The 14,191-nt window shown below is 37.9% G+C and overlaps 1 protein-coding gene across 1 annotated transcript in view; it reads left to right on the forward strand.

The window, feature by feature from the left end:
- Positions 1–14,191, forward strand: part of LOC103806509 (catenin delta-2) — a gene marked incomplete at its 3' end in the record, with an annotated part of 121,878 nt that overhangs the window by 31,829 nt on the left and 75,858 nt on the right. Inside the window, exon 2 of the mRNA XM_009079211.1 lies at positions 5,405–5,537. Within this exon, the coding sequence (XP_009077459.1) occupies positions 5,405–5,537 (133 nt within the window). The remainder of the gene's footprint in view (positions 1–5,404; positions 5,538–14,191) is intronic.

The following is a 14,191-nucleotide window of genomic DNA, read 5'->3' on the forward strand; positions in this document are numbered from 1 at the left end:
CTGGCAAATACCAAAATGTATATGAGTTAGAAATCAAGGAAAGATTATCCTTAGCTCAGGTTGCATTGTCTTTGCCTTTGAGCATCACTGCATATATGAAAACCTCTCCTTCACCAGTTTAAGACTGTCGCACATATACGCATGCGTAATAAGACAGGCAGGAACATATGGACAAGTCTGGTTTAAGCATACAGTCTTGTAATAAAAATACCAAAATGTATATGAGTTAGAAATCAAGGAAAGATTATCCTTAGCTCAGGTTGCATTGTCTTTGCCTTTGAGCATCACTGCATATATGAAAACCTCTCCTTCACCAGTTTAAGACTGTCGCACATATACGCATGCGTAATAAGACAGGCAGGAACATATGGACAAGTCTGGTTTAAGCATACAGTCTTGTAATAAAAAAATCGTGCATTCTCTTTCTTTGATAAATGCTTGGTGGTAGTTCAGTCTTTGTCAAGCATATGGTTCTTTATAGCAGACGTCTTCACAGCACTGCCTTTGGGGAATGCTGCTGCGACAGGAATAGCTCTGGGTGTCAGTGCTTGCCTGTGCCAACTGCTTGATCAGATGTGAATGTTCTGCTCTAATAATGTAAATCAGAAATAAGGACCCAAGCTCTCGTGAGATTCACTGTGACCAATGGCTGCAGAGTAGACAGAGCCATCACACCTGCTTCTCCAATGCGTTGCAGAAGCGATCGGTATCCTTAGTTACCAGCTGGAGGTTTATGCTTTTAAAACTTACTTAGTAGCCTTTTAAAACTACTGTAGATACAGATGTAACAGGCATTTTGGTTTGGGGTTTTTTGTGTGTTTCATCAACATTTTCAGTAGCAAAAGAAGAAAATTCTGGCATAGTTCAAGCAAGTATTCAGATGCAGTACATACCCTGTGTTCAGCAGCACCTGTAAGTGACCCCACATAGCCAGTGCACTCAGCTGTTTTGCTAACAATCTCTTTTAAGTCTTCATCGCTTTTACTTTCTGACATGTGGATGTGATACCACGTCAGGAGCAGGAACTGGTTTCAATGCATTACCCACAGTACCCTAGTCAACCTGGATTTCTAGGCACTGCTGGTTCTATGACAGAGTTGTCTCTCATGTACAGGTCCTTGTTGATTCTCTTCAGTTGTTCACAGATAACATGTAGCCTATTGTGATAGTCTAGACATACGTATTGCTGGTTTACATGTAGCTTACTGTTGCCCTTCAGGTCATCTTTCACTTCTGAACAGTAGCCTGTGTAATCCATGGAACATCTGCCTTAGTCACCACTTCAAGCTAAAACCTTCTGCAGGACTCAAGATCAATCCTTCATTCCTAGAGCAAGGTGGAACATCTTGGCGTGTTCCGATCAGTCTCCTTAGATAAGATTGCTTCCTAGAAAAAATGCACTTTAACAACCTGCCAAAAGAGTTGCAAATCATGGCAAATGCTGCTTTCCAGCCAAAGCTGTGAAGTTCTTGCACAGCTGGGATTCTTATATGGAAAAACCCACACCACCACCAGAAACCTTTTTCTGACCTGAACAGTTGAGCGTTGGTATTCCAAGGAGATCATAGGCAATAGCAAAGGATCTTGCATGTGCAGATACTACCTCACTCCTCATTTTTTAATCAACCACACAGATTATTTTGTTAGCATTCTCAAAATGCCATGCACCTCCTCAGTTTTACTTCAGCCTTCCGGCTTGTTTCACCATCTGTGTGGATCGCCTCACTCAGATTTTGGAAGCATGGGAATGTTAATAAAGGACACAGGCTTAGCTAGTGTTTATTTAGGCTATGCACTACAGTTTCAACTTTTGCTTAATTCTACTTTATAATTTTACTAGGGATTAGAGCCTCATATGTTGCCAGTTTAGCTAATTTCCATGTGATACAGTATCAGATGTTTCACAGAAATTGAGGTAGATTGTTTTTCATTATCCTTCCCTTTTCCTTTAATCCGACACTTATCTCTGTCAAGTATGACCCTACTACTGGTTTTTGGCAGTAAAAGATATTTTGCTATGTAATTTCGATCACCTTTTCAGGTTGCAACTCAGTTTATTCCAGCTCTTGACTTCCTTGCTAGTTGTTTTCTCTTTTTTTTTTTTGGCTCTCTAGTTTAATGCACATTTTTTGTCATATAGGTATGTTTGGAAGCATGGCCTGAATGTTCCCCCACATCTGTGCAAAATGTTCCTTATAGTTTTCTGCCTTTAAGAAATTCCAGTCCTTTTCCCTTCTCCAGAACTCTGCCAGTTGAGTTCACTAAGTAGCATTTCTAACTTTTCATAATTGAGCTAAATTAAAAAAAAATAAACCAACATATTTAAATTTTTTAAATAAATGTTGTTTATAGAGCTGCAAGGTTGCTGGTCTTAAAAAAAATTACCCTCTTTCTCATTCGCACTTTTTTCCACCTATGAAAGAATTGTATAAAACAAATGAAAAATTTAAACCCCTAGAAACTAGTCTTTCTTGCCCTGAAGGCTGCTAAAATTACCACAATTACTCAAACAGCCTTAACCGTTGACAGAAGTTTTTGTTTGTTTTATATAGCTACTGTATTTCATTTAGAAACTACTAAGAATATAATCATCTTAGAGACCATCTGCTTAAAATGACAGTGCATACTAGGGCTAAATTTTTAACCTTTTTTTCCTGATTTGTTCATTATCTCTTCTAACACTGATTACATGACAAACTCAGTATTCAGTGCTAAGGGGTCCTTTTCTGGATTAATTTTCTGCATACGTCCAATATGCACACAACCATTTCCAACAAGTGTTCATAAATCACTCATTTGCTGACTTTTTTTGGGAGATCAGAGGGGAAAAGCAGGGAGAGCCTTCATTTCATATGTAAATAGCATGTCAAGGTTGCAGGTTCCTCAGAACAATCAACTGTACCTTTTTCCTTTTGCCCCCTCATTGCATCTTCTATCCTGGATTCCAGTACAAGAGGAAGAAGAATGGTTGTGAAGACCCATGACACACTACTGCACATAACAGGCCTTATGTTTGTTTTGGGGGTTAGTTTTTGGCGTGTTTGTTTTTTGGTTAGTTCAAGTAATACACATGCTGTGAAGAAGGAAATTTCCCTTTAGAAAGAATTTGTGATAAAAGTTCCAACACTTTGATATATAGTTCTTTGCTGTAAAGCAACTCATTTCAAATGTTCCCCCTCATTCTCTTGTCATACAAGCTGTTTTCTTCTGGTATTTTGTATCCTCTCCAAAATACTGACACCTGCACTTGATATCTAGGATTGAAAATGAGAATAAATTAGAAGTGGAGGTAGGATAATTAATTTGTCCTCAGTAAGGCTGATGGATTTTTCTTTTAGTTTTTTATTTTTATTGAAACGACAATTCTGGAAGATATATTTGGTTTGCTGAGAGGCACATATATAGAAGGAAGGTCTAATTGGTTTGAAGAATCTGTTAGCAAAAATTAACATTGTTAGCTGGAAGAAAGCAAACACAAGACAAAGCTAACAGGTCAGATAACATTGTTTCTATCACCCCTGGCAATTTATGGGTTTGTTATGGGTTTGTACTACCAATTCTTAAAGAGAAGTAAGTGCTTAACCAATGAATTCCTTCCTTTTCACCTGTTAACAGAGTCATACTAAGCTGGTATACACAAAAAAAGTGTTTGCTATCTGTGACTGCCGAAGCTTCTAGCTTTCCTTGATACCTTGTACAATGTTCTGTGACTTTTCAAAATATCAATTAAATGTTAAAATTTTTCTGAACCTATGCAAATGTCTCTTGTGGAAGTTTCTTAGCAGTCTGTATCATCTAAAGATTCATTGGAATAGTCCATATGTGATTTATTAATATATCTTCATGATTTCTTTTTATTAAATGCTTAATGTGAAATTTAATATTCATGAGTTAACATATGTTTTGTCAGAAGAGAAATAGCCCATGAAATTCTGAGTGTATATTTTACATCTCCTATTTATATTCTGAATCTTCATAAAGATACAACTGTAATGGCAACTCTCAGTCTGCGAATATCCCAAAGGAGAAGAGAACAGACAATCCCTCTGTTCTGTGGCAATTCCTTGTTATTGTAAAATGAGTCTCATTTTCCTGAAATGTCATGGAGAACTGTCATATTTAAAGTGGGCCTGATTTCACTTGGGGCAGATTGCAGAGATACTGTGAATTCCCTCCGTGATGTATACTTGGCCTCAGTGCAGCAGAATCCCTATAATTTGGGAAGGAAACTAACAATCAGGACTAGTTTTTTCAAATGTTATAGCTGTGCTCTGCTGCAGCTCTTGGTGGTTTTTTTGGCAATGAGCTCCCAGGTGATCATGGTAACTACAACAGAACTTTTTCACAAGTCACCTCTTTTCCCTGATTTCCTTCTGTTAGCTTATACATGTAGCACTGGATGGAAGGTGGTAAAAATATTTATATGGCACAAAAAATAGCTCTTGGGGAAAAGGCATGTGAGAACTAAGCATCTCATGCAGAGTGGCTGCATGTGTCTCTGGCTCTTGGGACACAAAGTCCAAAGCTGTTTTCATGAATGATTTTACCCTTAAACACAGAGGGGAAAAATTTACCTGAAGTGGCATACTGATTTTAAGTTCAAGTCTGGAAGCTGCAGAATACCTGCAGGGATTTGTTCAACGTACTTGGATTCAGTTGTTTCATTTGATGCTAATGGCATTTCATGTTTTGTGGGATTAAAGAAAAAGGCAAACACTGAGTCTTTGTATTTGCCTGGCTGCTTTGGATAGAGTAAAAGAAATGTAGGTTTAAAAATGATACAATGCATTTTATAATTGTAAAATTACAGAATCACAGAAGGGCTGAGGTTGGAAGGCCCATCTGGAGGTCTATTGCCTATTGCCTTATCTTTTCATGAGACACCACTAAGAATATGCCTGCTCAGTCTAAGCCAAAAGACAAAATAGATCATTGCTTTGTATAAAAGGTAGCAATTTGTGTCACATAAAGATTGCCATGAGTAAAAAAGACTTTTTGGCAAATTATCATTTCATAGTAAACCATTTGTTGTTCTGATTCTAGTCCCCATATTTTAATTTTAATAGAGAAAGGATAATGGTACCAGCATGTGCTTTCTTTTTTATATTAAGATTTCATATCGCCATGTTTATTTAGGAAAATTTATCTGTTAGAGGCCTAATTCCATTAAGTTATTTCTTAGTATTATACTTTATATTATTCTTTTATTTGCAGAGAAGTTCAGTTTAAAATGAAAAATAATTTCTTATTTGTTCGAATGTTTGTTTTGAAAACAGCGATGAAAAAAAATCAAGATTTTACTTAGACATGTCTATCTTCTTTGTTGACTGACCAACAGTTGTTGCTACATTTACCCACTAATAGCAGAAATTTTGATGAATCTTTCGTGTTTGGTTTTGCACAGAGAGTTTGGATGGCGGGATCCAGAGCTTCCAGAAGTTATACAGATGTTACAGCATCAGTTTCCCTCAGTACAGTCAAATGCTGCAGCCTACTTACAACATCTCTGTTTTGGAGACAATAAAATAAAAGCAGAGGTAAGATTTATAAGCTCTTTTTTTCAGCAGTGATGCTGTCTGCCATTTATCATAGCCAATTATTTATATGTGCTTTAAAAAGATTTACAAAAGAAATCATGTATATATGCCTGGACCCATTTTACTCAAGCTTTCCCTTAAGTCATTTGTTATCATTACAGAAAGTAAAAAATGCATCAAATATTATTGTCACTTACTGCTTTGGTTTTTTGGAATATTTTGATTGATGGCATACCATTTAAACACTGTACCAGTCATTGTTCAATCAGCAGCTAGTGGTGTAGTCTCCATCTCACTGAGACACATGAGCATTTCCTTGGGGTTCTCAAAGACACATTTGAACACCAAATACAAACATAGAAGATAAAATTAATCAAAAAGGTTCTGAATTAAAGCCTGCTTTAGTGTATAATTGTGTGGATAGATTTTAATTTCACTGGGTTTGCAGCTTGAATGTTGATTGTTGGTCTGTGATCTTGAAATTCAGTACAGATTGTATCTAAAATGTAATTCAGATAGCAATATCGACTTTGTTCTCTACCTGTAGCTGATAGGTACTTCTTGTTTGCTCGATCCCTGTGGTTAATGGGTCCAGCACAGCTTTTGGCACAGGTTGAAACAGAAGGAAGGCAGCTCTGAGGGATCTGACAAACACACAGCAGTCAATTAAAATTGAATGAGTGAAGCTGTTACCAGCCCCAGCTGCCTCCCCTGGCCCTCTCAGAGATACTGCTAATCAGGGACATGTGGTGTGCACATAAATCTGTGCCTGTACTGGCATCTTTTAGCCTGGCATGTAAAGGTAAACTGAGATCAAGATCTGCTATTGCTTATTTGTCATAGCTGTGCAGTGATGCTGGCTTGCTTCATTATCCTCACTCTCAGCACATACCACTCCATGAGTCTATCCAGCTATAGCAGCTTTTTCTTCTAGGATTTTCATGCTGAGGAAATTCCTGAGTGAGTAAGCATGTGGTCTGCTGACACCAGCAGAACTGCACTGGTTGCATACATCACCTTAAACATCTGAGAAATAGTAATAAAAAATATTTACATGAATGTTAAAATGAAGAATGTGCACTGAAGAGGAGAACTCTGGTACAGGTATTGCTGAAAATTTTAACTGCACACCCTCCCTGTACTCTTCTCTCACCCTTATTCAGAAATCAGTTTTTCAGTAAAAGAATTGATTAATCTCTGAGAAAGGCAGTTAAATGATTAGAGCAATTTATTCATTGCACAATCTGTGCTGCCTCCTGTTAGCCATAGATTGAGAACCCGTAAGTAGCTGTCCCATTTGAGGGAAGAAGATGGTTTGATTTTCGTTGTTAACCATTTAGGAAAAAAGACATCTGCTCATTGTTGGTCTCACCCATCCTGCTAGGACATCAGCCTTTGTAAGCTTCAGGCTTATGAGCTGGAAGGGTGAAGGGAAGTATATAAAACAGTAGAGCACTAGGCAGCTTCTTCTATGAAACATGGTAACAGATAAAACAAGAATTCCCCTACTTAATTTTTTATTATTCAGGACTTTGATATACTCCTCACTCCATAATACATAAACTGCTACAGAAACAAACCAAACTGCTCTTATTAAAACCATCTGAGAATATGCTTTTAAACTTCTGGTACTTTGGATTTTTGTCAGGTGACAAAAATTTGGGATGTATTGTATACTCTTCTAATGTTTTGTGGAGCTTTCCAGACTAAAGCATCCAACATTAGCAAACTATTTTATCTCTATCTGTATCTATCTAGCTACCAACCTATAGTTTTTAATGGTAAGTCCCATTATATTTAGGTCATTATTCAGCAGAGCACTTAGAACAGTTTCTTTCTTTGTTGGGATCAGGGTCTACTCAAATGGCTCAGTAGTGTGCTTTGGGTCTGCTTGAGCTGTCCCCTAAATTAGAATTTCTTGAGGAACCTTTTGTGTGAGAGTTCAAAATACCATTGATAAGGGGATGTCACAGCAGATATCCAGGATTCCTACTAGGTTTATACCCAGCCAGAGAAATTTGAGTGGTCCTGTTAAACCTCCCTGGGACAACTCCCATAATAGCTGTTAAGGATGTGTCTGAATTATGAGTTGAACTAACACCTAAATAATAGACACTGATATCAAAATTCTCTTTTCTGCATGGTATTTGTGTTACAGTTGTGTGTTGTGGCCAGTTCTCTTCCCTCTGAGAATGACCACAGTTAGTATCCAATTCCTTCTTTGTGGAAAGCAGCATTCCGGTCCTGCTGCATGAAGTCACAGGGAACCCTGCCTGGTCAGACACAAGGTGCAGGGAGGAGAAGCACCAGGACATATCCTGTTTTCTTTGCAATCTCTTGTTGAGATTACAGAGCAGAAAAATTCTAATTCCTTTGAAGCGTAGAAAACTGTGTTCTTTGACCAAATACCTAGCTTTAACATAGCAAATGAGTTGGGTTAAAGTAAAAAACCTGTCTTGATGGTCTTCCAAACCCTGGAGAAAGGACAAACATAGAAATGTCTAAGTTAAGAATGGTGCTGGTATTCTGTATGCCTGACATGCACTGAGGAAAAATCAATTTGAATTCACTAAATAATTTGTTAAGGGTTAATCTGTAATGTGCACTTGAACATGCACACACAGAAAGAGTAACATTACACAGCAATTTAGTTTGTATACCTAGTTGTATTGGATTTGAAATGTAATGCAGTTGTTTCGACTCTGGAGTTATCTGACAGGGGGAAAAAAAGTTCTTTTACCTTTATCCCTGTTGAGTATTAAATTGCCACACTGCAGTTAATGACTGTTGCATCCAGAGTGTCTAGAAATAACTGTCCTGAAATAGTTTTTTATTTTTTTAATTCTTTTAAGCATGATTTATGCTGTATTGCCTACGAAAAGGTGATTAATGACCTGTCCTCTGAACCTGACCATTCTCTCAATCTTGCAGGTTTGTTTTTTTTTGTATAGTGGCAAACTGGTCCTACTCTCATAATAACTTAGTGGTATATATATATATATGTGGAACAGTAAAAACTAAAATGCAGACAGAAATAGAAAATAGCAACTGTGACTATATGCATTTCTGAAAATCTTAGCACTTTTTATGGCTTTACTGTTAGGTTTTTCTCTTCTGAAATATTTCAGTTTCTGTGGCCAAAGTGTGGAACAATACCCCTTGCTTCCTCTGTCCCCCCTAAGAAAAGGAAGTAGAAATACTCTACAGAAAACAACTATGAAAAACATATTCAGGCAGAAATGTTTGAAGGATGGCTAGGGAAACTAGTGATGTTTTTCCTTTTGTGACCATGTTCTTTAGTAGGTGTTATTTCTAAAGCACATTGATCACAAGTGTACTTGTGAATTTGGTGATGCCACTATAAATGTACCTTTGTTGCTACATAAGCATAAACATCCTACTCAGTCTTATGTAGCAATGAGGTCTGAAAATGCCCTTTTCTAACTTCAAGGACTTTCAAACAAAGTTGACAACTGTTTATGTGAAGATGCTCCAGGATGGATACTAAGGTGTCAGAACTCTTTTTTTTTTCCCCAAAAAAAAACCCAAACCAAAAACAAACAAACAAACAAACAAAAAACCAAAACAACTTCTTGAGTGAATTAAGTTTTATATTTGTGGTAGAATTTTTATTTTTCCCCTTCCAGCCCAGAACAGCAGTAGGTAAACGCAATAAACACTGACCATTGATAAAGATGGTGGTATTTCTTGCAGGTGCTGCCACTTCTATGCTGCTTAAAACCACTCAGTGCTAGTTTTTATCTCAAAGTATGATTGTAACTGATGCTCTTATATGAAAGTTTTTGACAAATGCTACTTCTGAGTCCCATTAAGTCTTGCTGAGTGCAATGCAGGTGCTGCATCTGCTCTCAGTTGTGTTTTTCATTCTCTACCTTTATTCCCTGTGCTGGGTACTTAGGTGGTGCATCAGACATTAGAATGGAGTTAAAGACATTGGATTTGTTTTGCTAATATTTGATGGTTGGAGTTTTCATCTCCTGTTGAGCAGTGACCAATCCACAGAGAAGGTCTCAAGTATGTAAAAAGGCACATAGAGAGGCAGAAGGCTAAAGACTGTAAAAATTACCAGGCAGCCCATTAGAATTAGTCATAATAATTTTGAAATTCAGAATCTCAGAATACTTCAGCAATTCTTTATGTGAATTATTCTTTCATTGATGACCATGAATAATAGCTAAAAAGCAAAAGGAAAGGAGGGAATAAGTTTTGATCAGATATTTGAAGGCAAATGAAAAGCTGATCAGGCAGAAGAGCATAAGAAGGCCCTTTCAGATGGCATTTTCTCCTCATGAGAGGGCTCTTAGACCAACAATGGTGAGATTGTGAGCAGAGCCAGAGTAGCTGCTCCTGGATGCCAAGAAGGAACAGACAGGGGATATAGGAAAAGAGAAGCATTTTAAAATACTCAGCAGAGAACATTTCTTTAAAAGGGCACATTCTATTAAACACAGGATTCATTCTTCCACAGCATTTTTTCTTCCCATAATGGCATTTTACTCCTTTGTATGAAGTCACCATATAAAACGATTGAATTGAGCAGTTTCACACGCCAACACCATTTTGCTCTCATGGAAAATGGCAGCCTGCCATCAGCTGCAAAGGTGTAACAGGTCACTCAGGGTTTTTGGCACCGATGATTCCCTTCTGCAAGCTAGGAAATTAATTTTTGCTGGGAAAGTCACAACACTTGAGAATCTCCACTCAGGAAAATCGTGCAAAGATGCCAAACAAAAGAACAGTAGCTGCTGAAGTGTCCTGCCTGAAGCCTTCCCTTGCATCCTTAATAAATATTGCTGGATTGGACAGTTTCCTCTTTATCTTGGAGAGCATTCCCATATACTCCCTTGAGAAGAAAAGTAGCAGTCCAGACATTATGACATGGAGTTCTAAAAACTGAGTGATTGCACACTGAAAGCATCTATTTTTTCAATTTGCTGAAACCTGTCATTCACATTCATTTTGTCATTAAGTTAAAGGTGTTTCTACAACATTTGCTGTGAGTTCTTCGCAGTATGCCCAGAGCCCTTTCAACATGGTACTGCTGCTCATTCACATGTCAGGCAGCAGACATAAACTACATTAGCCTCTTATTTATCTTCCTTGAAATTCACATAATTACAGTGTTGTACTAACTTCAGTGTCATCCATTGTACTGCTAGGTCAATGATGGTCAAGGATGCATACATGCCTGTTTCTAGCATGGTTTACTCCTGGGCAATACTTAAATTTAGTGTGGTATGATGGAGAAACAGTCTGTAATGTTGCTTTTAGACCTGCTGACTAGCACTGACAGAACTACTCATAACATTTCAAGGTCCCAAAAGAGGGTTTGGACATCATCATCAAAAGGTGTCATGACTAAATTTCTACAGTGTTCTGCAAGATTCCCCTCTGTTTCCATCAGAATTCCCAGAAAAAGCAGAGTATCTTATGATGCTGCAGGCTTGGGGGAGAGCGGTGGGAAACGCTGGAAGGCTGCCCATCAGAAAAGGACCTGTCAACCTGGTATTGGTCAACAGCCAGCTGAACATGAGCCTGCAGCGTGCCAACGTGGCCGAGAAGGCCAATAGCATCCTGGCTTGTATCAGCAATAGTGTGGCCAGCAGGACTAGGGCAGTGATTGTTCCCCTGTATTGGCACTGGTATGGTCAAGTGCTGTGTTCAGTTTCGGGCCCTTTCCCTATCTTGGCAAGAAAAACAAAGACAAGGGCAATGAAGCTGTTGAAGGGTCTGGAGCACAAGTCCTATGACTAACAGATGAGGGAGGCAGGGTTGTTTAACCTGGAGAAAAGGAGGCTCAGAAGGGATCTTATCACTCTCTACAAGTACAATGAGGCTGTAGCGAGGTGGGTGTTGGTCTCTTCCCTCAAGTACCAAGCGATAGGACAAGAGGAATCAGTCTCAAGTTGCACCAAGGGAGGTTCAGTTTGGATATCAGGAAAAAAACCTTCACCAAAAGGGTGGTTGGGCACTGGAACAGGCCTCCCATGGAAATGATGGACATATGTAAGTGATGTAGATGTGGTGTTTAGGGTCATGGTTTATTGATGGACTTCGCAGTGCTGGGTTAATGGTTGGACTTGATGATCTTAAAGCTCTTTCCTAATCTAAATGATTTTATGTTATTTCTTTTCCTATGGGCTTGAAGAAGATTCATAGTATTGCATTCTCCTTAGCATACATAACTTTGCTCTTCTCTTTTTCTTTTACCTCTAAAATTGCTTCAGTTAAAGGACAGAATTTGGCATGTCTACTGATGATACTGTCAGTTTTCCATCAAAGACATTATGTAAACTCCTTTAATCTCTGCATGCAAGAAGATGCAGTCATGGTATTTGATTTGAGTGAAAGAAGTATCTCACAGTAAAAAGTAATGTAATAATTGCAGAGAGTCTCCACATCATTTTTGAGAGTGCATTTTAGTGCAGATAATACATCCCTGTTAAGTTACAAACACTTTGTTAGTACCTTGATAACCATGTTTTTTTAATGTTAAACAACTCTACAGCTAAAATCTCAGTTTGAGAGACTGAGATTTCTTGAAAGCAGCTTTGTTTTCTGTTATTGCTCCTTTTTTTTCTTTTGATCCCATTTTCTGACCTGTGTAACCATTCTTAATCAGTCTGGCCCCTTCCATTTTATTTATTTCAGAAGTCAGAGGCTCGAGTTCTACTTCTGTGTTAAGATAGGCAGGTATAAATGGTTTGTTTCTCCCAAGTAAAGCAATGATTCCTGCCCTTCAAGCTCTTCTCTATTGAGAGATGTACAAGAGGGTATATTTGATAGCATTTAGGTAACTACAGTGCCAGTTTGAAGTGTCTAATATGTCTGCTCTGGATTTCTCTTTGTGCTGTCTCCATGACACCCTCTCTCCTCTTTTAGTTTGAATTGTGTGAATCAAAGAAGCACTAATTCGTTGCCTATAGTTCAAGCCTGTGCCTGAACATTTTCGTCTCTTTAATATTAATTAAAACAGATGAGGCAGAAATGGTTGCACTGGTCTTGACACAATAGTCTATGTTAACACTTAAACTCTTAATGGTCTTAAAACATTGTTATTTAGAAGAATGCTAATAAAACCCACACTTTCATTCACTAGCATTAAGGTATTGTAATTCTCTTTCTCTCTCAATTTAGGGTCCAACACTGAGTTACTAAATAATATTTATGAGAGTATGTAACTTTTTTCTTGCTAATAAATTGACTTTACTTTGCTAATGAATTCCAGAACATGGCTAAATATAAAGACAAAGTAGTAGGCCTTTTCACTTTACTGTAGGAAAAAAAGCATAAAAGTGTACCTTCTATCTGGTAATAGAATTTTATACTGATAGTCTTGCTTTCACAAACATTTCTGAATGCATTTCTGAGTTTAGTTTGCTACCTTGCTTACGCATTACCATGTAATGATGTCTTTGTTTTGTGCACAGCCTTTGCGTTGATTAAGACTGAGTATTAATGAGCGTCACTGAGTTCTGTACTGTGTCCCCACGATCTGTGCTTTCTGTATCACAGATCTGGGATCCCTCTGGGATCATTTAACCATGGTTATTCTTGACTTCAGCATCAGGATACTTTGCCTGAATTATAACAGTGATTTACTATGTACCTGGCATATATTTCACTTGATTTAAGATTAGGAGAATGTTCCAGTTGTTCAATACATGAATTAATGACAAGCCCCACAGGAGTAACATTTGGTTAAAAGAGGGAAAGGAAGATTTAGGATGTTAAGTTAGCATGTTAACTGAAGACTGCACAGCAAAGTAGTGGCAGATTGCTGGGGCCAGTTCTTGTCTTCTAACCCTCTGCTCCACTAAGGATCTGGATGAATGCTTTGGGTTTATTGCATTCACATTTCAAAATTGTTTCTTTCTAAAAAAGCCTCAACTTGGAATAAAGAATCAGTCTTGTAAAGTGGCATGATTTTAAAAAGCAATAAACAAGTGTGTATTATTTCATAAATGTAATGGAACATCTAGTTGTGTTGGGTTTTTCTCAGTTAATGCTAGATAAGCAAAAATTGGGCATTTTGCTTGCCTCTCTGTTTTCAGTCATTTTGTAGCATACCATTCTTTCTCATTTTGAAAACAAACTGAATCAAATGAATTTATAAATTGACTGAAGGCATTATTAACTTTGCAAACTGGTTGGCTTAATATTGAGAACGTATATTGGTATTTTTATCCCATGCACTTCTTTACACTGCTTTCCTGTTCCTCCCCACCCACTGTCCAGTTATTCCCTTTGCAGGGAATAACCAAGCGGACAATATTTTGCCCTCTCTTTGTGTAAGTTCATCCCTAAGGTTTTTCTATGATACTAATAAATAGTTAGCAACAATTATTTTGAGCCAAAGCAAGCCAAAATCTTGTGGTTTTTTTCTGAAAAATTAACAAATGTCCATGCTTCTTGTGGGTAACTGCAACTTCACTCTTTGGACCATCCTGTTTATGCACTGCACCACTAACTGTTAGCAGTGTTCACAAACATCTTTGGGATACGGGCTTGTACCTCTGTTCTGTTGCTGTTTAGGTTCCTGCACTGGTCTTCTTGTGGGCTGCAAACAATGAGTGAGGTCTTGAACATGAACCTGTCTAGACCTCATGTTTTTCTGGGTTTAGCAGATAAAC

This window comes from Acanthisitta chloris, unplaced genomic scaffold, assembly GCF_000695815.1.
Source record: "Acanthisitta chloris isolate BGI_N310 unplaced genomic scaffold, ASM69581v1 scaffold3187, whole genome shotgun sequence".
In the NCBI taxonomy this organism is placed as follows: Eukaryota; Metazoa; Chordata; class Aves; order Passeriformes; family Acanthisittidae; genus Acanthisitta; species Acanthisitta chloris.